Genomic DNA, 26,493 nt, shown 5'->3' with positions numbered 1-26,493 from the left:
TGAAAAGTTTCAACTTGTAAAATAAATATGTTTACTCATGTACCACTTTTATGTTATTTATTTATTTCATTTGTGACACGCCTCATTCAAAGTCCCATGACCAAATATTCCTCTGCATTACATTTAACTAGGGATTGTCTAAATACATTCATCACATATCAAACATGCTCTGCTCATATAGTGTAATCACTGCACAAGCAGGGAGAGAAATGTGTGCTGCCTGCTGACAGTTCACATCCTGTACAGTTCACAACCCTTCTATACTGAAAAGTGCTGCAACCCCTTTGTTAATTATTAGAGGCAGACCCTGCGTCAGTTTCTAAAATAGAAGCTGGTGTGGGTGGAGAAAACCTGAAATAGCTTTGTTTTTGTAAACCCTTTTTTTTTTTTTTTTTTTATAAATAACAAACATTATACTTACCTGCTCTGTGTAATGGTTTTGCACAGAGCAGCCCAAGCCTCCTATTCTGGGTTCCCCCACCAGTGCTCCTGGCTACTCCCCTGCTGAGTGCCAACCATATAAAGGCGCTTGCTTTGGGGGCACTCATGCAGACTCGCTCCTGAGTCACATGCTGTGCCCCTATTGACACAGTGTGCGGTTCGGCCCTGCCACCTCCTCACTGGTTGTGATTGACAGCAGTGAGAGCCAACGGCTCCAGCTGCTGTCTCTGAGCCTAGGAGGAGGGAGAGAGCCAAGAGAGCCGCTGCTCTCGTGCACAATGCTGGATCTATTTCTCCACTTTGATTTCAAGTTAAAAAAATGCTGACAAATTTATTTTATTTTCATTTATCCAAAGAAAGTCCAATACCTCCCTCAGCACTGGGCCACCATACCCCCAAGGTGTAAGCCTACCCCCATATAAAAGCCCCTGTGCTATTAATATAAAAAAAAAAAAAAAAAGACAAAGTTTCATGTCAGGACCCTTGTTTACTTACAGTCTTAATTAAATGTGTGCTATCTTCATGGTCTAAAGGTACCGTTCTGAAAGATAGAAAGAATATAACAGGACTAAGTCCGGGTATATCTGTCTGCAGGACAAGACTAGAGAGAACTAATAGAAATACATTACCTGCCCAGACTATTCACAGCTTCAATCTGAAATGATACTTTGGACCTGGAAGAAAACCATCATTGACACCACTTAGAAATCATTGATCTTTGTTTATCATTCACAGCGTTAATCTCATCAACAGAACCTTAATCGCAAAAAATAAAAAAATGTCGCCAATTTACAGTGGAACCCCGTCCGCACACTATATTTTCAGATTTAGATGGAGTCGGGAAGGGTTAGACACTCTGTCAGATTTTTACTTGATGTCTGTTCCCTTATGAGAGAGATTGAACACCACTTCCTGTCCTGGTGACAGCAGAAAAGTGAAGGAAAATCTAACCAAAGAGGACACAGAAAGCAATTCAAACCTGACAAAGGGCCTCATTACACTCTGGTCAAAACTTGAACTTACCTTCAGTCTTGCACAATTTTACCGGCTCCTCTCCTGCGCCGACATTGCTTACCCTGATGTCACAGCACACTGTGAGCTCACAGTGCGTATTAGAAGCTGCAGCAATTTAGATGCCTGCCTCATTTCCTGGCTGGAGGATGTCCAGAATCATCTAGCAGTTCCCTCCCCAGCCTAATTGTCTTAGGGCTGCTCCTTTCCAAATAAATGGATTTCTGTTTTTTTAAACATGGAGGCTCAACATCACATATGGCAGATACCTAACTCCCATTCCTCAAATGTATTTGGGTACGCTTCGTACGACGGCGCAATTATCAGTTAAAGCGACGCAGTGCCGTATCACAAAAAATGGCCCGGTCAGGAAGTGGGTAAAACCTTCCGGAGCTGAAGTGGTTAAATTAAAGTAGGTTGGGGTGCGAGGGGCTGTTAGGTGTCACTGCAAGGGTCATTTTTTCAGCTGCACGGAGTTGGGCTTTAAAAGGCGGACTCCTTTCAACTTGGTGATAAAAAAAAAACACAGTATTCGTTCCCCCTAAAGAGTTCATTTCACAGAATGACAATGTGCTATATTTAATGTGCACTCCCCTCCTCAGTTGATTACAGGCCCCAGCCAGCACGGCACCATTTCCCTCTGATCTGTATTCCCAGGAAAGCTTTCTGCTAAAAACAAAGAAAATGTCAGGCTAACCTCAAAGCCGTTCTCAATTGAACAAGATTAAAGGAGTCCAGCGACATCCCGAAATTGTGTTCTGCTACTTCCTTAGCCTGCAAGAAAGAAGAAATAAAGAAAATCAGTGACTTCATCCACAGAGAAAATCATGATGAGAGCATCCGTATTCGCAACAACCGTTCAATTTTCTGTCTGATCATACACTGCTTTCAAGAGAAAATATGAACTTTTCAAAATGAAAATTTCTGAAAGGAACACGTTGGAAAAAATGTCTTGCTAGTCATCATAATGTCCATTTTCTTTAATTAGTTCTGTATTCATCCTATAAAAATCAAAATGAGCAAATCTGCACGATAGGAAACAAAGCACGACAATAGACTAGACATAGACCAGCACTACATACGTGGAAATTGAGCATTTTTGCACCTTTTTCGTCATTCTCGTTTTCAAGGACACGGAAAAACGATCGTTTGTCCGATTTTCTAATATTGTATACTAGGCTTTGCTGGACTGACAACCACCCAACACATTGGGGTTGATTTACTAAAAGCGGAGGGTGCAAAATCTGGTGCAGTTGTGCATAAAAAACAGGTTTTATGGCAAAAGCTTAAAGGGGTTGTAAACCCTCTGGGTATTTCACCTTAATGCATTAAGGTGAAAAACCTCCTTTAGTGTAGCTGCCCCCCAGAGTCCCCCTTTTACCTACCTGAAACCAATCTTTCCATCGCCAGGGACGAGCACACCCACTGTCTCGGGTTCTAATTGGATAGCTTGATGGCTGCGCAGTAATTGGCTCCCACTGCTGTCAATCAAATCCAATTACGCGGGAGATGGGCGGTGGGGTCGAGCCCTGCTGTCTGTGTCAATGGATGCAGCAGCAGGACACAGAAGCGCGCCCGCATGGGTGCTCTGAGGGAGAGCGGCTCCCCAACATGTCACTCGAGAAGAGGAGCACCACTGAGGGACCCCAGAAGAGGAGGATCGGGGGCCACTCTGTGCAAAACCAACTGCATAAATGAGGCCAGTATGACTTTTTTTTTTTTTTTAATACACCTTTACATATCCTTTAAATGAAAAGAAAGGAAGCAAAAGTACAAAGAAGATTACAATCACTTCAGTCTGATTTGCTCTCGAAACCAGGCACATCCTTCACCCGCACGAGTGTCCCCAGGGAAGTCCTTTGCCGTGGGGGCAATCGATGTGGTAAGGAGCCAGGAACGCCATGGAAGGACCCCAGAAGAGGAGGAAAGGGGCCGCTCTGTGCAAAACCCTTGCACAGAGAAGGTAAGTATAACAGGTTTTTGTTTTTTTTGTTTTTTTAAACCAAAGAATTACAATCACTTTAAGGCCCCTTTCAAACAGAGCAGAATCCATCAAGCGCACAACCCAGATATCCCTCTTTACAGGAGGCGGTCCTGTTTACGATAATGGTGGTCACCTTGGCGGGTTTGTTGCAAGATCACCGTTATCAGCGGTGGTAGAGGTGCCACCCCCCGCCGCTCCCAAAATAGTGTCAAAAGTGTCCGATGTGTCTGTCATAATGTTGCAGTCATGATAAAAATGGCAGATCGCCGAATAAAAAAAATTTAATAAATAAAAATGCCATAAAACTATCCCCTATTTAGTAGACGCTATAAATTTTGAGCAAACCAATCTACGGTTATTGCAATTTTTACGAAAAATATGTAGAAGAATACATATCGGCCTAAATTGAGGGAAAATTTGGATTTTTATATATTTTTGGGGGATATTATAGCAAAAAGTAAATATTGTTTTTTTTCTTCAAAATTGTCGCTCTTTTTTTTGTTTATAGCGCAAAAAATAAAAAACGCAGAGGTGATCAAATACCACCAAAAGAAAGCTCTATTTGTAGGAAAAAAAGGATGTCAATTTTATTTGGGTAAAACATTGCACGATCGCGCAATTATCAGCTAAAGCGACGCAGAGCTGAATCACAAAAAATGGCCTGGTCATTCAGCAGCCAAATCTTCCGGGCTGAAGTGGTTAAATTCTGCTTTCTTTATTTTGTTCTGCTATCCTTTGCATCCCATGTATTGTAATCCCATACTTCACATACTCTAGCTTCTATGATTCTATGATCAGACGGGCAGCCACAGTGCTCATCCCATCTTCCCTCTCCGACAACATCTAAAGTATTCAGTTTTAACTCTCATTTCTCGGTTTTGACTTTACTATTTGTAGCGCCTGACCCCAAATTAATCCCACAACTTAAAGCGGGGTTCCACCCTAAAGTGGAACTTCCGCTGATCGGAACCCTCCCCCCCTCCGGTGTCACAATTGGCACCTTTCAGGGGGGAGGGGAGGAGATACCTGTCAAAGACAGGTATTTTCACCCACTTCCGGGCATAGACTCCCGTGGGAGTCTATGCCTCTTCCTGTCCTGCCACGCTGCCTGCTGGGACACACACGGGTCCCAGAGGCAGCGCGGACAATTCCTATTGCGCTGCACGACTTGCACATGCGCAGTAGGGAACCGGGAAGTGAAGCCGATTCGCTTCACTTCCTGATTCCCTCACCTAGAATGGTGGCGGCAGCAGCCGAGAGATCGATCGGCCTCGGCTGCCGGCATCGCTGGACCCGGGGACAGGTGAGTGTCCATTTATTAAAAGTCAGCAGCTGTAGTATTTATAGATGCTGGCTTTTAATATTTAATATTTTACTTTAACATCAAAATGTCCCTGTCTTATTTGTCACCCTTGAGCCATCCTGTTTCTCTAGCCGTTTACTGCTGATTCTTAGTACCTGTGGGCTTTAGGGTGTTAACCCAGTTACCCATTGTGGACCCCTGTCCACTTTAACCATTAAGCTAGGGGCTCAGTATAGGCGGAACCACACCTACGGTTCATATATTTTATAGCGCTTCTCTTGCGCTGGGCATTTTTGAGGGTCTCTTACGCTTCATTCCCTTACTTAATTTAATGCCCACATTGACTGGCCAGTCATCTCTACGTGTGCCTATACCCTCTTGCCTCTAAACTATTTTATCTACCAGATGTACTACATATATCAGTGAACAGCACTATTCTTCCCTTGCTTATCTGTAAAACTCTGATGGACAGTAGACAGGGACAACATAACATATAACCACCAATCAATAGTTTGATTAAGGGGAGTAAAATAGGTACCCTTTGTCCCAAAAATGCCTTACTGATCAAGGAAGTCTGAGCCGGCTGATCAGAAATTCCTGTATCGTCTCAAGCTCCTCGTTTTGGATTCTCAGGGTCACCTGTATATCCCCTCCTAAACAAAGCTGGCCATCTGACATGGAAATTGATAGTAAAGTCTAGGAGGGGTAGGAGTTGCCTTTCTCTTCCCTAGTTCTGGGCCAGTATAGCTAGGATTAATAATTCAACTTTAAGGACCCCAGAATCAGAAGAACAAGGGGGCAACTTATGAAGCAATGATCTTGGAAAAATTTGATCTGTTATATCTGCCAGTCACTCTTTTCACTCCAGCTTGACAAATTGACCGTGTCATCAGTCACAAACCGTTATGGCTGCTTAGTAAATGAGCATGGGATACAGCCAGGGTTGCCAGTCCACAGTTTTTTTTTGTAGAACATACCACTTCTTGTTTTACCTGTTACCAAAGGCATTACCAAAAGCTGAAAATCCCTTCCAGAGATTACAAAGAGAAATATCCAGATGCCCAAGTCAGGATCAATTATGCATTTTGTCTGTATGTACATGTTTCTGGATGTCCAGTGGCAAATGCTACTGCAAAGGCCACAGTAAAAAGTGTGCCCCATCATTGGTATCAGTGGGAGGAATTGTGCCCCATCATTAGTCTCAGTGGAAGGAATAGTGCCCCATCATTGGTATCAGTAGATGGAATAGTGCCCTATCAGTCTCAGTGGAAGGAATAATGCCACATCATTGGTGTCAGTGGGAGGAACAGCACCGCATTGATATTGTCAATGGGAGGAATAGCAGCCCATCACTGTCAGTGGGAAGACTAGTGCCCCATTGCCCATGGCAGGAACTATGCCCTGTTGTTGTTGATAGTGATGGGAGTAATGCAGGGCCAGTTTAAAGCAAGCAAAGCCCTGCACCAGGCCCCAGCTTGGAGACCACTGCTTTAAAGTAAACCTGTAATAAGAGAACACAAGGGCAGCCATTGTTGATCTCCTTCTGGGAATGCTAACTGCCTGGCTCTTACTCTCCTAACCCAGGCATGAACTGCTAGCTGTGGGTAGCTAGCAGTACATGCCTGGGGTAGAACCTGGGCATGGATGGGGGTGAATGTGGAAACACTGGCACTGGTGCACCCTCTACATAGGCATTACCTTGGTTAGACTTGAACACTTCACATAGCTTGAAATCCCAGCAAGGACGGCTTCAACTACAGCAGCATAGACATGAGACAACACAAGACTGAAAAAGAGAAAAAACATATATAGGGGTTTAATCTATTTGTAAATGACCAAACTGAAAATGGCCAGGGCACATACATGATGGTATTGGCGAGGATGTTCCATCTTAAAGTGGTTGTAAACCCTTACAAATCACTTTGACCTACAGGTAAGCCTAGATTAAGGCTTACCGTTAGGTCCAAGAAATATCCCCTAAACCTACACGGTTTAGGAGATATTTGCCGAAAGACAGGCACCACTGTCTACGGCGCAGGCACACTGAGCGCGCCGCTGTCAACGGCGATATGCCAAGAGTGGCGGCTCCCGTGCGCAAGCGCGGGAGTGATGTAATCGCGGCTTCGCCGAATGACAGCGGCGGAGCAGCGAGACCCACTGAGAAGATGGATGCTCCGGACTACAGGGGACAGCGGTGACTTCGCTGGCTCCTGTGTCAGGTAAGTGACACATAATGGACTACTATGCGATGCATAGTAGCCCATTATTCTTTACCTTTGCAGGGAATCAAAGAGGAAGTAAACCCATCAAGGTTTACTTCCTCTTTAACAGAACTGTAAAAAGAAGTTCAGCAATCATAGGAGCACCATCACATACTTCTGGTTTAATAAAGTTCCTGAATCATAGGTATTATCGCTTATGTTCTGGGTGACCATAGGACAGGAGATTTTCAAGCACATAAAAAGAGAAGTATGACCAAAGCTTTTTTCGGTATACCTCTCTTGTGCATCACAGGGGTGCACCTACTTGTGCTCTCCAGTGACCCAGAGTCAGGCAAAAGCAGGTTATTCGCCATTATCAGCCAACGGAGCAGAGCCGCTCCAGACCCTAAAAAGATCCCAACAATATATTATTAGGATCCACCTGGCTTCCTGATTGACAGCTAGCTTCACCCTTCAGTCTGGATGAGACCTGAGCCAGCTGCACCTACCTCCTCCACAGCCTAGTGCCCAAATGAGCGCTAGAGGAGCAGAGTGGAGAGCGGTGACTGACAGTTACCGCTCTCTTATCGGAGAAGACGGAGAACCGAGAGATCAGCGTTCATGTGATTGCTTAATTCTCAGTCTTAGAGCCGATATGGGACAGCTGTAGCATCACACAAATGCTGCAGTACAGATGTGAGTATGGCTGTGTGATTTTGTTTTATAAGCCCATAGCAGTGTTATACTGTGTCCCAATAAGCTACCGTGTTTCCCCCGAAAGTAAGACCGTGTCTTACTTTCTTTTTATCCCCAAAAGCCCCACTATGTCTTACTTTCGGGGTATGTCTTATATTGGAAAAAAATTGTTGAATTTTTTGTTTTAACCATAAAATTAACATTTATTAACAACCTGAACAGTATTGTATTCACCACAAAACAGTTTTATAAAAGGAAGTGCCAAGAATGTCTTGTTACAACATTGCATAACATGTAAAACAATGAAAAATGGTAAGAACGAACAGTGGAATACTGGAAGATAAAACTGATTTATTCCATGACAACCATGTCATCATCCTCAGGAATATCATCATAAACATCCACACTCTTAGGTTCCTGTGGATTTTCTTGGGACTCTCGGGACGACATTTCTTGCCGAATCATTGGCCCATATTTCTCATGGGTAGCAACGGCACTGTCCTGAAATGAGCAGGCTTTGTCCAGGTAGCCAGCTCACAGTGCATTTGCAACGCAGGTGTTAGTGATCTTATTCCAAGAATTCTTCACCCAGTTAACAATCTCTGGCAGTCTGGGCTTCACAAAGTTCCCACGTACATTTCTCTCCATTCGGTTTTCAATGTAGTCATTGATTTCCACACGCAGATAGTCCTTAAACGGCTTGTTAATGGCGATATCGAGAGTCTGAAGATAAGCCGTCATCCCTGCAGGAATCATGATTTGGTCGACTCTCCGCTCATGAAGGAAGTTTTTCATGGTTTTGGCGCGGTGTGTGCTGGCTGCATCCCAGATCAGCATCCCTCTTTTGTTCCCGCGCATTACAAGCGGCAGCATTAAATCAAGCCACTTTCTTATAACATCTTGTGTGGCCCAGGCTTTTTCAGTTTCCAGCACATAAATGCCAGAAACCCGCTCAATCTTCTCCTTCTTGCCCTTTGCAATGAGTAGCGGTGTTGCTTTAGTGCCATCCAGACGAATCGTCAAAATGCAGGTGACACGTGCACTTTCATAAGCGGTGGAGGGAACGTACACTGAGGAGGCACCTCGTTGATCAATGGTGGTTTGAGCTGCTTGGCCCATGAACACGGCAGTTTCATCCATGGCGATCATGTTGCAAAGACTGTATTTAGAGAAGTCAATGTCATCCACAAACTTCTTGTAGGCTAATGCACGTTTAACAATCTCAGCATCTTCCAATCTAAAGAGGGTTGTGGATCTTCTCAAAGACAGGTCATTGCGTTCAAGAAAGTTATCCACCCAGTGCTGGGATGCCTTGAATTGTTCAGGGGAAATGTCAAACTGTGGCGACACTGCAAGGGCATATTCCTGAATCTGAGCCCTGGTCACCACCAATGTCTTTGCTCTCCTGTCTGCAACCCACTCAGAGACCAGGCTTTCCAGCTCTGTATACATTGGTTGCCGACCACATCCAATCTTGCGCTTTTTAGCCATTCCGCTCTCCACTTTTTCACTCAGGTTAGTGTATTCTGCACGCCATTTTTGGACCAGTCAGTGATCCAACATTTTCTCCTTGCAGAACTGCACTACATTTTTGCCCCAAGATTCTTCGACAATCGCTTTTTTATACTCCACGGTGTAACTCTTCCTTTTACCACTGGAACCGGAAGCGCTCATGTCTAGGGGCTAAAATATAGCATACGGTATAAGCACTGCTTGTGGTTCCGTATCACAGTCTCCCATAGGGTTACAGCCCCATACAGTATCCCACACAGCGTGTTTTTTTGTATGTTGTCCATGGTCCTGATGGACCACGGAAAACATTACTGCTGCTCCCGCGGCCTCCACATCCCTCCGCTCATCCCGCTCTAACCGTCCGCATCCCGCAGTTAAAGGGGCACTGACAGCTAAAAAACTGTGTAAAATGTGTTTTTTTAGTGTATATGCATTTTATGCGCTACAGAAGAGGACTACAAGTCCCAGCAAGCAAGGCTGCACTGCATGACAGAGGACTACAAGTCCCAGCATGCAAGGCTGCACTGTACTACAGAGGAGGCCTACAAGTCCCAGCATGCAAGGCTGCACTATGGAGGGCTACAAGTCCAAGCATACAAAGCTGCTATGCTCAGCAGAGGAGAACTGTAAGCCCACACAGCCCGGTATGTTGGGACTTGTAGTCCTCCTCAGCTGCATCTTGCGGTTCCATAATAAGAGCTGCAGAGAATCTCTTCACACCCCCCCTTCAATGAAGCTGCCCCCCCCTCCTTCTCCTTCATGGACAGCACTGTGTAGCCATACAAGAGGAGGGGGAGGCGGCTTCACTCTGCTCGGCTGTGAGTGACAGCCGCTGCCCGAGACTGATCAGAATGTCTCTTCAGTCGGAGGGGGGAGGGCGCTGGCCTGGCACCCCCTCCCAGGGTGTGGCACCCGGTGCGGCCCGCACCCCCCGCCCCACTCTTAGTACGCCACTGGAGGCGGCAATAACCCCATGTTTCCCCGAAAGTAAGACATATGTCTTACTTTCGGGGTACGGCTTATATTAGCCGACCCCTCTGAAACTCCCGATACGTCTTACAATCGGGGGTGTCTTACTATCGGGGAAACACGGTAAGATTTGTCTCAAGTGGTCAAGCATAGAATGGAATACTTACATTTGCTCATTCTTCTTGTGCGCTTCATTGTCCTTTCCTACATCATGCAAAAAATAAAAATAAAAGTTAAATCACTCGTCAAGAAGACTAAAAACAGCACTAAAAGTATTTTAGTTTTCACACCAATTATCCAACATACACTAATGAATACTGCCCTATATTCTATCATCAGTAATCCAACCTGTCTTGGTAGGATTGCTATGGTCACTGCAGGTATGAATTTTCTTCAGAGCATAGAGGTTTTCCTGCTCCTTCCATAGGAGGATCATAGATATGAAATGGGCATTAATTAGAATTGTTTAGACTGAGTAAACCCTTGTTTGACTGCTATAATTTCACCCAAAAATTAGCTGCTGATGTATCCAACCAGCTAGCCAGGGGGGACGCAATGGTCCACCTACAGTCCTTTTATTAGGAACATCTCACACCATCAACATCCAGGTGTGATACATATCTGACATTGCATGCTCAAAAAGGCTTCAGACTTTAAAAAAATGTAATCAGGCACCAGATAAAAAAGGAGTCACTGGTTTCTAAAGACGTATGCCTTGTACATACGCTCGGACATTCCGACAACAAAATCCATTGGATTTTTTCCAACGGATTTTGTGCCAAACTTGTCTTGAATACACACGGTCAGACAAAGTTGTCGGAAAATCCGATCATTCAGAACGAGGTGACGTAAACCACGTATGAAGGGACTATAAACGGGCCAGTAGCCAACAGTTGTGGTCTCTTAATTTATTCTGAGCATGCGTGGCACTTTGTCCGTCGGAATTGTCTACACACGATCGGAGTTTAAACGATCGGATTTTGTTGTCAGAAAATGTAAGATCCTGCTCTCAAACTTTGATGGAGCCCACACACGATCGGATTTTCCGATCACACATTTTCCGCCAGAAAGTCCGACCGTGTGTACAGGGCATTACACAATTGCCTGTGGAGGAGCTATCATTGCTGCTTTCTACTGCCGCCCCAGATAAGCCTCAGAGGTTCAGCTGCTTTCTTTGCATGTTGTTGATCTAGCGGTGGTCTCAACCACCCCCCCCCCCAACAAAACCACTCGGGTGACCAGAGATTTCAAGGTAATGCCTGCATCTAGTCATAAAAAAAACTCTTCCAATGGTTAGAGGTCTGTGGCCAACTTAACAACATAAAACACAGGGTCCTACTGGGAACAAGATCCTGCGTTTTTAGCTGTCCACATGCTGTATGCATGTAACATTTACATGCATCCAGTGGATACAGCGTTACTGGCTGCCGCCGGCTGACAACAGCAACAGTTATTACACACTATTAATATGCCACCTAGTGTGCTTGATTGTTAGGATACAGGCAGCTCCGGCCTCTTAGTATTCAAGGTTGCTAGGACGCAGGCAGCACCAGTCTCTTAGTATCCTAGATTGCTAGGACGCAGGCAGAACCAGTGTCTTAGTATCCTAGGTTGCTAGGACATAGGCAACTCTAGCCTCTTGGTATTCTAGGTTGCTAGGAGGCAGGCAGCACCAGCCTCTTAGTATCCTATGTTGCAAGGAGGCATGCAGCTCCAGCTTCCTAGTATCCTGGGTTGCCAGGATGCAGGCAGCTCCAACCTCTTAGTATCCTAGTTTGTCAGGACGCAGGCAGCTCCAGCCTCCTATTATCCTAGGTTGTCAGGACGCAGGCAGCTCCAGCATTAGTATCCATGGTTGCTGAGATGCGGTCATCTTGAAACAGCCAATAGGCTCAATTAACACTACTTGCATGTACCATTTACATGCATCCAATGGTACAGTGTACATAGGCACCACTGGCTACCACATGCTGACAAAAACAACAGTGTTTAGTCAACAGCACCTGCGCCACTGATTACACACTAGTGATAAGCCCCCTAGTGGAGTCCTTCATTTCTAGGACACAGGCAGCAACCAACAGGGTGAATTAACAATCTGCCTGTAACATTTACATCAGGGGTGTCCAAACTTTTTTCAAAGAGGGCCAGATTCGATGAAGTGAACATGTGTGAGGGCCGACCATTTTGCCTGACATTCTTTGAACCATTAAAATTCGGTCATTCGAGCACTCATACCTGGCCCAACAAAAATTCTTGTGCCTTTGTCGCGCTCGTTTGCCCGACACACAGACGCATGCTCTGTTCTTTAGGGGTACCGTTAAGTCTTAATGGTACCCCACACATTGGAAACATGGGGTGCTTTTGGTGCAGCGCAATTAAAAAAAAAAAAAAGCTCTGGGACTTCTTTCCCTGCATTTTTGTGGGTATGGAAGCCCATTGAAATGCATGGGCTGCCCTACACACAGCATGCAGCCATGCAGATGTGAGCCAAGGGCTTATTGGAGGGGCAGTAAAACTACATGGTTGAGCTGTTTTTACCACCCCCAACTTCTCCCCCTTTAGCTGCAGAGGGAGCAGCTGGGGGTGTACACATGCTGTGGCTGCAGCTGGAGGTATGCTCAGGGTGAATGGGCCTGCACTGCAACTACCCCGCAAATGTGTGGACTGCACAGTTGCGGTATAGTGATGCTACATTTACGGGCTTAAAACAGGTGGTGAGGAGGCAACATAATGCCTCTTTACCACCTTTCAGATGCCTCTAAAAAGCGATCTGTATATGGATTGCTTTTCAGAGGAGCAGCAATCCTGGCTGCTATCACACACACAAGCACCACAAAAGCAGTTCTGATGGTACAAGAATGGGGGGGGGTCTGGATTAAAAGTAACACACATGCATACACATACACACAGACACACACACATACAGACACATGCATATACTTACATACATACAGACACATGCACACACACACATACAGACACATGCACACACGTACATACATACATACATACATACAGACATACATACACACACACACACACACACACACACACACATGCACACATACATGCACACACATACAGACACACATACACGCACATACATACAGACACACATGCACATACGCATACATACAGACATACATGGAAACACACACACATGCAATCATACATGCACAGACACACACACACATGCACACACACACACACACACACACACACACACATACACAGACAGACATGCACACACACACATATAGACACACATGCACACACATACATACATACAGACATGCACACACATGCACAGACACACATACATACAGACACACATACATACAGATACACATGCACACACACACATACATACATACATACATACACACATGCACACACATGCATACAAACAGACATGCACACACACACACATACAGACAGACATGCACACACACACATACAGACAGACATGCACACACACATACAGACACACATGCACATACATACAGACACACATGCACATACATACAGACACACATGCACATACATACAGACACACATGCACATACATACAGACACACATGCACATACATACAGACACACATGCACATACATACAGACACACATGCACATACATACAGACACACATGCACATACATACAGACACACATGCACATACATACAGACACACATGCACATACATACAGACACACATGCACATACATACAGACACACATGCACATACATACAGACACACATGCACATACATACAGACACACATGCACACATATACATACAGACACACATGCACACATATACATACAGACACACATGCACACATACAGACACACATGCACACATACAGACACACATGCACACACATACATACATACAGACACACATGCACACACACACACATACACATAAATGAAGCCTTTTTAAAACGAATCTAGCTTGTAGTACAGTACCTTTCCATTCCATTTCCTCATTCAGCCGGGTACTGCACTGTAGGGGGAAGCAGAGAGCACAGCACACTCCTCTGCACTTTACTTTCACATTTGAAGCCGACGGAGCTTCACACAGTGCCGGGGATCGGCTCATTTGACAGCCCTGATCCCGCAGCACACCAGGCGGGCCGTTCAAAACCGGACTGCGGGCCGCGATTGGCCCGCGGGCCGGACTTTGGACATGCCTGATTTACATGCATCCTCTGGTATAGCGTACATGGGCACCACTGGCTATTGCGGGCTGACAAAATCAACACTGTTTAATCAGCAGCATCAGCACCCACACTACTTATAGACCCTGCCTCTTTACTAGAGTCCTTGGTTGCTAGGGCACAGGTGGCTCCTGCAGTCTAGAGTACTAGGTTGCTAGGATGCAGGCTGCAGCCAATAAGTTCCATTCAAGCTGTTCTCTTGTATGCATGTAAGCATTACATAAGGCATACTGCATAAATAACATCAATTTACGGCCCTGGATGCAGCTTTCACTTTTTTCACACTGCTAAATGTAGCACAAAATTACGACTTGGGATGCATATATACTATTGCATATAGATACATTCAAAACTATATGGTGTAGCTATCTGTATGCAGCGTTTTAACACACATGTGAATGTGCCCTAAGTCAGGACAAAAAAGTATTTCAGTGGCTATAAAACACTCTATACAGCTGGATTTCCTGTTCTTGATTTTCTGCCTGGAGGCACCTAAAAATTGTAGTTTGTCTTTCCTCTACCCAAGTGTTTTCTCAGGACAGGGAGGAGAAATATTCTCTAGTCTGGGCTCTAGTAGTTAAAGTGATTGCAAAGGCAGAAGGTTTTTTATCTTAATGCATTCTATGCATTAAAGATAAAAAGCCTTCTGTGTGCGGCAGCCCCCTATTACTGACCCGAGCCCCATCTAGATCCAGCAATATTGTAGGAATGTCTTGGCTGCCCGGGACTCACCTCATTGTCTGAGACAGCAGCACAGCGCCATTGGCTCCCGCTGCTGTCAAAGCCAGTCAGCCAATGAGAAGGAAAAGGGGCGGGGGCCGGGCCACAGCTTTCTGTCTGAATGGGTGCCCCCATAGCAAGCTACTTGCCGTTGGGGCACTTAACGGGAGGGAGGGGCCAGGAGCAGCAAAGAGGGACCATAGAAAAGGATGATCTGGGCTGCTCTGTGCAAAACCACTGCAACAGATCAGGCAAGTATAACATGTTTGCTATTTTTACCTAAAAAAACAAGACTTTACGATCACATTAAGTGAGGGGCATTAGGGAGTACAAATCTAGAAGCATTGATTTGTAAAGGGGCTGCATTATCAATGATCTCCAGCAGTCTTATGTAATGGGTCACTAGTTTATCACTGTCTCCTACAGCAGGTCCCCAGCCTCCAACACCACCAATCCCATAGACACAGTTCATAAAGTGATTGTTATTTAAAAAAATAAATTAACTTTACAAACATGTTATACTTACCTCCACTGTGCAGCTCGTTTTGCACAGAGTGGTCCCGAACCTGCTCTTCTGGGGTCCCTCGGCGGCTGTCTCAGCTTCCCCCCCGCAAGTACTTCTCACATTCATGCAAGCTCCCTCGCAATGGGAGGAGCACTTGCGGGTGCATTCCCGTGATACAGCCGACGGCTATAGCCACTCACTGTATCACTCAGCCCCGCCCCTGGCGTGCCGCATCAATGGATGTGATTGACAGCACCGTGAGCCAATGGCTGCGCTGCTTTCAATCCATCCACTCTAGCGGCCAGGCTGAGCGGCGAAGAGGATGTCGGAGGCAAGCGCAGGGCTTTCGAGGGGTCAGGTAAGTAAAAACGGGGGAGCTGGGGGGGGGCCGGCACTGTCAGATGTTTTTTCACCTTAATGCATAGAATATTTACCTTTACAACCCCTTTAAGGCAAAAGTAAACCCATCAATTTACTTGTTTCAAAAAACGGTTACATTTACGGCATGTTGGAAATGCTGTCACATTGGTTGCGCTTTCAACCTACTGTCAAGCCATCCAATGGCTGGTGTTAAAACTGATCACATGTGCAGCATCATGGTAGTTGATTAAACAAGGCAAAGATGGCAGTCTTCTTGGCTGAAAATTATAGGAGGGTTTACTTCCACTTAAACCATCTCCTGTTGCATACCTGCAATCATTGACAGTTTTCTGCAGTATTATATTCAAATGTCCGGTGCCAGAATATCAATATAATATAAAAAAAAAAAAAAAAAAAAAAAAAAAGGCTTTGGCTCAGTGGTTTCAACTTTACTTGGTCAGAAGCCAAGCCCCAATGTGCTGCACAGCAAATAAAGACAGCTACTCCGTGTACTCTTCACGATTATTCTTTATTGGCTACAAATAAAATGATACAGCAAATAGCGCGTTTCGGCCAACACAGCCTTCGCTATGAGCAAAACAGTATTGGCCAAAACGCGTTAGATCTCTGTATGCTGTGTCACTTTACATGCAGCCAATAAAGAATCATCATGAAGAGTACACCGAGTAGCTGGCTTTATTTGCTATGGATTGTGGAATAAACATCCCAGCCAGAGCACTGGTCTCCAGTCAATGAATTTGTAATATAGTAGTTCAGCTAGAGTAAGGTCTTGCCGTATTATCAACGTGCTGCCTAGGCCTAGAAACCAAGGGGATCCACAGAGATCTAGATCTGAAGAATAATAGGACTTCACATGCAAGTGATCGGCCCTGGACACAGTCAGTCTGTGTCCAGGGTCGATCATCCACATGTGATCGATGCATAAGTGCCTGCGATTAGCTGTAAGAGTTGGTAATTACGATGGAGCATCCTGCCACAGAGAATCACCCGGAACCCCTACTGGGGTTCTCGCACGTGACTGGAGACAGGTGTGTTGGCAGGTGTGAATGCATCCTAAGAAAATTACATTTTAAGCATTGTGGGTATGGTTCTTTATCCGCCAGGATGTTATTTGGATGGAAACGGTGTTTTAATGGGTCCAGGTGATTATTAGACAACTCCTTGCTCCCAGGTTTTGGCCTCGTCTGCTGCGCTCATACTGAGAGGCTTCAACTGAGAGACACTGGATGCTTATCTCCAGACCACAACAATAAAACTCAGCTGGTTGCGTTTAGTCAGGTTTTACTGACTGGCTTATCGGCTTTGTATCCTGGCATCTCTGGGTGAATATTCTGTTGATGAAGCTTTTGACCAATTTTTGTGACCACTCGTGACCAGAATGGCTCCCTGGATAAACTTTGTTCAGAAGAAACCCTGGCATTCAATGACCAGTCTCAAAACTTTTGAGACATAGAATTTTCTGTGGTTTGGTCTCTCATACTGCTCCGTCCCTCGTTTGGGTGGGCACATCTATGTACGGGGTCACCACTGAACATTTTCCATCTTCATTCTGTTCCAATTCTCGGTTCTGTTCTGGCGCTCCAGTCCTCTTACTTTTTGAGTTTTGATCTTTCTTGGTTGAAATATACAACATATGGGATTAATCACACATATCTGGAATTCTTCAGTCCATTATCCCTGAAGAAGACTTCCACTCTGTTGAAACGTGTTAGGTTTCCTCTATCCCTGACAGTGGAATTGGGTTATTCAAGTTTTTTTGTCCCATGTTGTTCATTTTCACCATGTGTTTGTTTTTATCATATATCATGTACTGTTCAATATTGATATTCATGTAACAAAAAAATTTAATTTTATAAGAATCCTTTTCGTTTATGGTCCATTAAAGTCCCATTTTTGAGGAACTTTTTAGCACACTATGCATTAGGGATATGGACCTGAATTAGTTCTATCCAGTCAGTTGACAATAACCTGTGACCATATAGAACAATACACCCACCCAGTAGTGCAAAACAGACTTCCCCAAGTAAAAAAAAAGCAATTGCAGCGTACAGAACAGTGCAAATAATGGAAATTCTTTACAAAACTGACTTACCCAGATAAGGACTGTGAGTGCTCCCAAAAAAGTAAGTCCTAGAACAGGCCAGGGGACCCTTAGGAGAGACACACTGAGCCACCTGTGAACCCAAATGGGTTATAATTAATGCCAATGTCACACCATGGCCTACACAGCTTGTTAAACGATTATTTAGAAAAACAGAGAAATGTAATGGAAGGGAAAAACAAACAAACACACAAATCCCTGTTCTGTCAGGGGTGAGGAGATTGATCTGTTGTTTCTAATGCTTAGGAACAACAATCAGTCTCCTCCCCCAGTCAGTCCCATCCCACACAGTTAGAACACACATCTAGGGAACACATTTAACCCCTTGATCGCCCCCTAGTGTTAACCCCTTCCCTGCCAGTGACATTTATACTGTAATCAGTGGCTCCGTAATACTTCATTTTCCCATTGCACACGTTTCTGGATAAGCTCTCAAAGTTTGGGTGCTGCGGCAGCAACCAGCCGGACACTGGTTCAAGTCACAAAACAGTTATTTGCCAGCACACCATGGATCGACACAAAGTAGCATCCAAACGGATAGTTTATTGCATGATCACAACACCACAAGGATAGTGCAACGTTTCGGAGCCACGCAGGACCCCTTCGTCAGGCATGTGATGAACAATCGGTCTCCTCCCCCAGTAAGTCCCATCCCCCCTCCCCCCCAAGTTAGAACACACACCTAGGGAACACACGTAACCCCTTGATCGCCCCCTAGTGGTAACCCCTTCCCTGCCATTGACATTTATACAGTTATCAGTGGCCATTTTTAGCTCTGATCGCTGTATAATTGTCAATGGTCCAGAAACGTGTTGAAAGTGTTCGAACTGTCTGCTGCAAAATAAATAAAAAAAATAAAATCGTGGATTGCCGCCATTACTACTAAAAAAAAAAAATAATAAAAATGCCATGAATCTATTCCCTATCTTTAGACGCTCTAACTTTTGCACAAACCAATCAATATACGATTATTGTGATTTTTTTTTTACCAAAAATATGAAGCAGAATACATATTGGCCTAAACTGATGAAGAATTTTTTTTTTTTGGGGGGGTGGGATATTTATTATAAACAAAAAGTAAAAAATATTGTGTTCTTTTTTCAAATTTGTCACACTTCTTTTGTTTATTGTGCAAAAATAAAAACCGCAGAGGTGATCAAATACCACCATAAAAACAATATTTTATCATTTCTGCTATAAAACATATCCAATAAAACAAATGTTAAAAATTGAATTTCTTCATCAATTTAGGCCAATATGTATTCAGCTACATATTTTTGGTAAAAACAAAACAAACAAAAAAACAATAAGTGTATATTGATTGGTTTGTGCAAAAGTTATAGTGTCTACAAACTACGGCATATAAATACAAGATTTTTTTTTTTTTTTTTTAATACTAGTAAGGGCAGTGATCAGTAACTTATAGTGGGATTATGATATTGCAGCGGACAGTCTGACACTAACTGACATATTGTGGGAAAAAAAAAAAAGTGTGTATATATATATATATATATATATATATATATATATATATATATATATATATATATATACCCAAATCAGCAGGGGGGGGCGTTTTAAACCAGAACCCACGGGCCGGACTTTGGACATGCCTGCAGTAAAGCATGCACCCTGGTATTTAGTATTTCTCAGACATTTGTAACTGCAACCAAATCCGAGTTACCCCTAGACATAAGAGCTGTCAGCTATTGCTACCCAACTCCCAACATTGGTACACGACAATTACTGTTACATTTTTAGTATCACAATCTTTGCACACACTACCACATCATTGACACCACCAAAACCCCCCCCATTACCATGTGTTTGGCGGTGCTCCCTCCAAGTCCGGTGTTCCTGACCAGGTGACCTTCAGATGGGAATATGAAGCTGCCCGGTTTCAGGTTCTCTCTGGTGGAGTGGCTGCCAAACAGGACAAAGGGCTGCCTGGAGGGACTAAGGACAAAAGGGAAAAAACCACCACATGAGGCTACACAGGTTCAGGTCTTCTTCATGAGTCTTTGTAACTCCTATGGCAGAACACATCATCTTGCAATGATCTGATTATAAGGTGAGAAGGCTATAACCTCTGGAAAGGAGAGTCACACCTTTAGGTGAACAGGACATATAAACAATTATTAGGTCACTTTTAAAGCCAAGATTGGGCGGCACAGTGGTGTAGTGGTTAGCACTCTCGCCTAGCAGTAAAAAGGGTCACTGGTTTGAATCCCAACCACGACACCACCTGCCTGGAGTTTGCATGTTCTCCCTGTGCCTGCGTGGGTTTCCTCTGGGTACTCCCGTTTCCTCCCACACTCCAAAGACATGCAGGTAGGTTAATTGGCTTCTGTCCAAAATTGGCCCTACTATAAGAATGGAGACCTTGGATTGTGGGCTCCTTGAGGGTAGGGACCAATGTGTGCAATGTACAGGGATAGGGACAATTATAGACACTCACTCAGGTTGAACTGGATGGGCTGGCGTCTTTATTCAACCTTACTATGTAACTATTTAGAGGGGATCAGTCACGGTTGAGCTTAAGTAAGGATCTAAATCAGCCATTCTCAACCATGGTTCCTCTAGAGGTTGCTTGAGTTATGGCTGAGCTGACTCCCATCGGATAGTGCCTGCATAATTCCGAGTCCAATGCCACTTGGCAAAGCCAGCGGTATGACAACGATCATTTTTTAGCTGTCTGTAAGGGTGGCATTTTGACCACCATTGTAAGGGTCATCCTTCCCTCTGACCCAAAATATTTAATTTTAGTAGGGGTTTCTCAAGGCCTGAAAAATATTTCAAGGGTTCCTCTGGGATAAAAGGGTCAAGAAAGGTTGATCTAAATACTGATTAAGGAAACCTTGATTTCCCCATACACACACTGTATGTGGATGAGGGAATCTTCCCCGTTGACCTATTGTATTCTGACAGCGGGGAGACTTCCCTGTCATCAGAATACACTGATCAGCACTACTGGCTATAGCCGGCGGTGCTGATCGAGCGGTGAAAATCTGACAGGGCAGTTTTACAGAAGACGATCCCAGTCCCTGCTTAACGGGCCCAATTTCGATCTATGTATGGCTGGCTTTACTTATAAAAAGTGGAAACAGTCCCTTGTTTAATGTAATTTCATTTGTCCAACTTCTCAGCACATGTCAAAGATCACCTGATCACACTCATAAGCCAGGACACACGGTGTGAACCCAAGCAGGTGGTAAGGTAATACCAAGTCTTACATTTCAGGTGACTTTTAACCCCTCTTATGACCAGAGTTCACTGAAGCGAAGATGCACAGGCAAAATTTAGCAGCTTCAGTTAACCTGACTAACTCCATGACTAATTTGTTCACCTGCTTTTTTTTCAAATGTTGCAGTTGGTTTTGCACAGAGCAGTCTGGATCCTCCTCCTCTCGGGTCCCTCCGGCCTATTGAGTGCCCCCCACATCAAGCAGCTTGCTATGGGGGCACCCGAGCCAAGTCACAGCTCTGTGTGTCCATTCAAACATGGAGCCCCGACCCAGCCCCTTTCTCTTATGATTGGCGAACTGACCGATTGACAGCCGTGGGAACCAATGATGCTGCTGCTGTGTCTCAGACGCTAAGACACTCTTGGACATCACTGAAGAGATGGGGCTCTGATAAGTAATTAGGGGGTGCTGGGGAGGCTGCTGCTCTTGGAAGCACCTCCTGGTATGCAAATGAACCCTTAAAGCAGTCATATCAATATAGAAAGCTCAGCACAAAAAAAAAATTAAAAAAAGTAGATGATTTCCTGGAACACATGAGTGGCTTCTATATAACCTACCTGTTATCTGCAATATGGCTGGAGAGCATCCCATGACTAAAGTAGCTTCGGAGCGGCTGGAAGGAAAAATAAAAATGCAAGACATCAGAAATAGATTATCCATTTCACTGATTATTAGTGTATTCACTAACATGGCTCAGCTTTAAATCTACAAAACAGAAGCAGGCAAAATACATTTTGCCAAGGTTGTTGCCTATAGTATACAGTATAACACATGGAGGATTCTGTTTTGTCAAAACTGGAGTTGCTCCAAACAGAAACTAAAAGCAGCCTTCCACATTCAATACACCGACAACATATTCCCACATAAGGCTTCTGCCATTTGCCCTTTAAAAATGGGGCTGATTCATGCTAAGGGGCCAGCAAACACTAAGTCTAAAACGCTCATGATGGTGCTGTGGCATCCCAATTCCCAATGCTGTGGCATGCTGTAATGTATTGAAATGCAATATCATGCATTGGGGTACTCTGCTTTTAAAAAAAAAAAAAAGATTATATATATATATATTATATATATATATATATATATATATATATATATATATATATATATATATATATATATATATATATATATATATATATATATATATATATATATATTACACACATACACACACACACTTGATGCATTTTAGTGCATTAGAAAGCCCAATGAAATGAATAAGCTAGATAGGAGGTTTACTTCCCCTTTAAGCCTATATTTAATTTCACTTCCTCCTTTAGCAGCCGCGGCCATCATTTCCGATTTTGCATCGTCTCCTGGGAGATCTTGGTCAGCTTGGCATGGCACTGCTCCCAAAACGTTTCACATTGGCGTATATGGGAATTCTTGGTCAGCCTGGCATGGCGCAGCTCCAGTAACATTTAACATTGGCCTCTATGGAGAATCTTGGTCAGCATGGCATGGCAAGCTGACCAAGATTGCACTGCATATGCGCAAGATCGGCAGGTGCATGCTGGGTAGCCAGCATGCATAGAATCCAGGAAGGAGGACACTGTGGCTTCAGATGCCTACACTGGAGATGGTCACGCTGTGCATGAACTTCACAAAGTAAGAAAACGATGCTGCACAAATAGAAAACTGGGCATAGTTTACAGCATACCTTTGTTACATTGCACAAGGCATGGGTATTCTAGGAGTATTTTTATCTTTGAAGTCATATTTCGACCAGAGCTCCTCTTTAAGGTGAAAAACCTCAAGAATTTAAAATCCCTTTAATGCATTCCCAGCATTAAAGTAAAAAAAAATGCCCCAATAGAAGTATCACCCCCCCTAAATACTTACCTGTCCTCACTTGATCCAGTGCTGTATCTGTCTCGTTAGTGAGCCCACTCATGTGCAGCATAGCAAGCGGCACGCTACAGTGGCACACACAGAAGAGGAGGAGCCTAGAGTGCCAGTGGTGAGACTACAGAAGGAGGAGCCTAGAGCGCCAGCGGTGAGGCTACAGAAGAGGAGGAGCCTAGAGCGCCAGCGGTGAGGCTACAGAAGAGGAGGAGCCTAGAGCACCAGCGGTGAGGCTACAGAAGAGGAGGAGCCTAGAGCGTCCAGCGGTACGACTACAGAAGAGGAGGAGCCTAGAGCGCCAGCTAAGACTACAGAAGAGGAGGATCCTAGAGCGCCAGCGGTGAGACTACAGAAGGAGGAGCCTAGAGCGCCAGCGGTACGACTACAGAAGAGGAGGAGCCTAGAGCTCCAGTGGTGAGACTACAAAAGGAGGAGCCTAGAGCGCCAGTGGTGAGGCTACAGAAGAGGAGGAGCCTAGAGCATCCAGCGGTACGACTACAGAAGAGGAGGAGCCTAGAGCGCCAGCGGTGAGGCTACAGAAGAGGAGGAGCCTAGAGCGCCCAGCGGTACGACTACAGAAGAGGAGGAGCCTAGAGCTCCAGTGGTGAGACTACAGAAGGAGGAGCCTAGAGCGGTGAGGCTACAGAAGAGGAGGAGCCTAGAGCGTCCAGCGGTACGACTACAGAAGAGGAGGATCCTAGAGCGCCAGCTATGAGACTACAAAAGAGGAGGATCCTAGAGCGCCCAGCTATGAGACTACAGAAGAGGAGGATCCTAGAGCGCCAGAGGTGAGACTACAGAAGAGGAGGATCCTAGAGCGCCCAGCGGTGAGACTACAGAAGAGGAGGATCCTAGAGCGCCAGCTATGAGACTACAGAAGAGGAGGATCCTAGAGCGCCAGAGGTGAGACTAAAGAAGAGGAGGATCCTAGAGCGCCCAGCGGTGAGACTACAGAAGAGGAGGATCCTAGAGCGCCAGCTATGAGACTACAGAAGAGGAGGATCCTAGAGCGCCAGCTATGAGACTACAGAAGAGGAGGATCCTAGAGCGCCAGCTATGAGACTACATAAGAGGAGGATCCTAGAGCGCCAATGGTGAGACTACAGAAGAGGAGGATCCTAGAGCGCCAATGGTGAGACTACAGAAGAGGAGGTTCTGGCTTCTCTGAGTATTTGCTTTGCACAAAGCAGGTAAGTATATTAAAAATAAACAAAAAAAGCCTTTACAACCAATGTAACAACTGTGGATATAAGAGGAGAGCCACACAAATCTATAGACTTGCATTGGGAGAAGGTGCAGTAAAGAAATCTATGGAAGTTTAAGGTCATCTTACCTCTCCCGCCTGAGACTCAGACAGCTCCAGCAGAAAAGGAATTTCCGTTTCAAAGTTGGACAGGAAGCTGCTCCACTGATGCTGAAATGTGATTAAATCCTACAACAAAAGAGGAACAAGTCAACAAAATACAAGTTTAAAAATACAAGCTAATACTTAGACACGAATACCACTTTAGGTGATGAAATCACAGGAAAAAAAAAAAAGTGCTAAAGGCTTTCAAATGTATCTAAACCCAATAACACAAATGTAATATAGTGCAGCTTACCAATCTTTTCATATGGTGGCTGCATTAGTTTTCTTTTTTTGACTTTGGCTATGAACACAATTTCTGTTGTAATGGCAATGCTCACTCACTGTATTTTATCTATGGAGTGGCAGCAGAAAAATAGCAACCAACCGCACACCGGATGGTGACTCAAAAATAAGCAGGTAATGTAAGATGGCTTCATCTCTGCTCTCCACCTGCAGAAGAGGTCCCACAGACGTGTTCCACCCCCCCCTAGTGGTGAGGATCAGAGACTGGCTCTCTGCCCTGCCCCTCTCCCACCTTGCTAGGCTGTGGAGGGGACGAGAGTGGCAGGGCTCAGGCTCTCAGCGGCTCATTGAGAGGCTGATTCGGGTGCCAGTCCAGGCATGTGAGCGACTCCAGTGTCACAATCTTGCCGGAGCCTGGACCGGCCCTGTGCCATCAGCAGACAGTGGACTCCAGCCTATCTGCTAAAAACGGGTCACAGGAGTGCTGAACAAACTGCGATCTTGTGATCCCTAAGAGGAGGACAGCCAATCAAGCTTTAGCTGTATTTTTCCTTTAATCGCTGAGGCATTGTTGGTCCACTAGGGGGCGAAGTCTCATGCGAGATTGGCTGCTATTTTTCTGTACCCAGTGTTAATTTTTACATCAAATTTCGATTTAGTTTAGTCTTGACTAAAATGCCATTTTAGTTTGAGCCATATTTTAGTCATCTGAATTTATTTTGTTTTAGTAATTTTTTAGGCGACTAAAATCTCCTACATTTTAGTTGACTAAAATTGAATGCATTTCTTTAGACTTGCCAAACTGTTTTATAAACAAATATATTGCTTTTTGACAAGAAGAAAAACGGTATTGGCTCTAATGTCATTACTCATATTACCTGAATGTTACCAACATTAAATATTAAGAAGAAAAAAAAAATATATATATATATTTTTTTTTTTCATTTTTTCTTTTAGCAACTTAGATTCTTATGTGGTAGTGCAGTGTTAATTTTGACATCAAATTAAAATTTAGTTTTAGTTATAGTCTTTTGACTAAAATGCCTTTTTAGTTTTGTTTCAGTCATCTCAATTGTTTTAGTCATATTTTAGTCGACTAAAATAGTATTAAAAATCAGTGGATGAAAATATTTTAGTCGCCAAAATTTACAATGTCTGTATCATATTGTAGCCTGACAGGCTGTTTTAACCCCTTCATTCAAAACGCCATACCCGTACACCGGTACTTTGATGCTAAAAACCGTTGTTGCAGCAGCAGCTAGCTGCCAAAACCTCTGTATTTTTGGGAATGGCGTGCGTTTCACTTTCCAAAAAAGTGGTCTCTGCAGCTGATTCGCCGCAAGATCGGTTTTATCGATGGCGGGAGAGGAACCGCCAGTAGCGGCAGGGACGATACGCATCCTGTCACAATCACTGCCTGGATGCCGAGTGAGGGGAAGTTGGCCCCCGATCGGCTCCATAGCATCGGAGGGTGGAAGCGACGTCAATCGTCAATTCTGCCCAATGCTCTTAAAAAGGAGAATATTTTTTTTAGTTTTTTTTTTATTGCATTTTAGTGTAAATATGAGATCTGAGGTCTTTTTAAGAGGTCCTGTCAAGCTTTTTTTCTATTACAAGGGATGTTTACTCAATTAAAAAAAAAAAGTGTGTCATAATAAAAAATAAAAAAGTAAAATAAATAATAATAAAAAAATAAAATAAAAAAATTAAAGTGCCCCTGTCCGGACGAACTCGCACGCAGAAGCGACTGCATACGTGAGTAGCACCCAC

General features: G+C 44.3%; 1 protein-coding gene across 1 annotated transcript in view; it reads right to left on the bottom strand.

The window, feature by feature from the left end:
• DNAAF9 (dynein axonemal assembly factor 9) overlaps window positions 1-26,493 on the bottom strand; it is a 199,675-nt gene that overhangs the window by 111,705 nt on the left and 61,477 nt on the right. The window contains exons 8-16 of the mRNA XM_077478035.1: window positions 24,466-24,564; window positions 21,842-21,897; window positions 19,861-19,996; window positions 18,032-18,113; window positions 10,285-10,321; window positions 6,438-6,525; window positions 2,150-2,226; window positions 1,071-1,115; window positions 937-982 (exon numbers count right to left, since the gene is read on the bottom strand). Coding sequence (XP_077334161.1) covers window positions 937-982; window positions 1,071-1,115; window positions 2,150-2,226; window positions 6,438-6,525; window positions 10,285-10,321; window positions 18,032-18,113; window positions 19,861-19,996; window positions 21,842-21,897; window positions 24,466-24,564 — 666 coding nt within the window. The remainder of the gene's footprint in view (window positions 1-936; window positions 983-1,070; window positions 1,116-2,149; window positions 2,227-6,437; window positions 6,526-10,284; window positions 10,322-18,031; window positions 18,114-19,860; window positions 19,997-21,841; window positions 21,898-24,465; window positions 24,565-26,493) is intronic.

Source organism: Lithobates pipiens, unplaced genomic scaffold (genome assembly GCF_037356315.1).
Source record: "Lithobates pipiens isolate NorthernLeopardFrog02 unplaced genomic scaffold, aLitPip1_a1.2 Scaffold_13, whole genome shotgun sequence".
NCBI classification, from domain to species: Eukaryota; Metazoa; Chordata; class Amphibia; order Anura; family Ranidae; genus Lithobates; species Lithobates pipiens.
The sequence above is the reverse complement of the archived record's forward strand: the minus strand, read 5'-3'. Positions and strand labels throughout refer to the sequence as shown.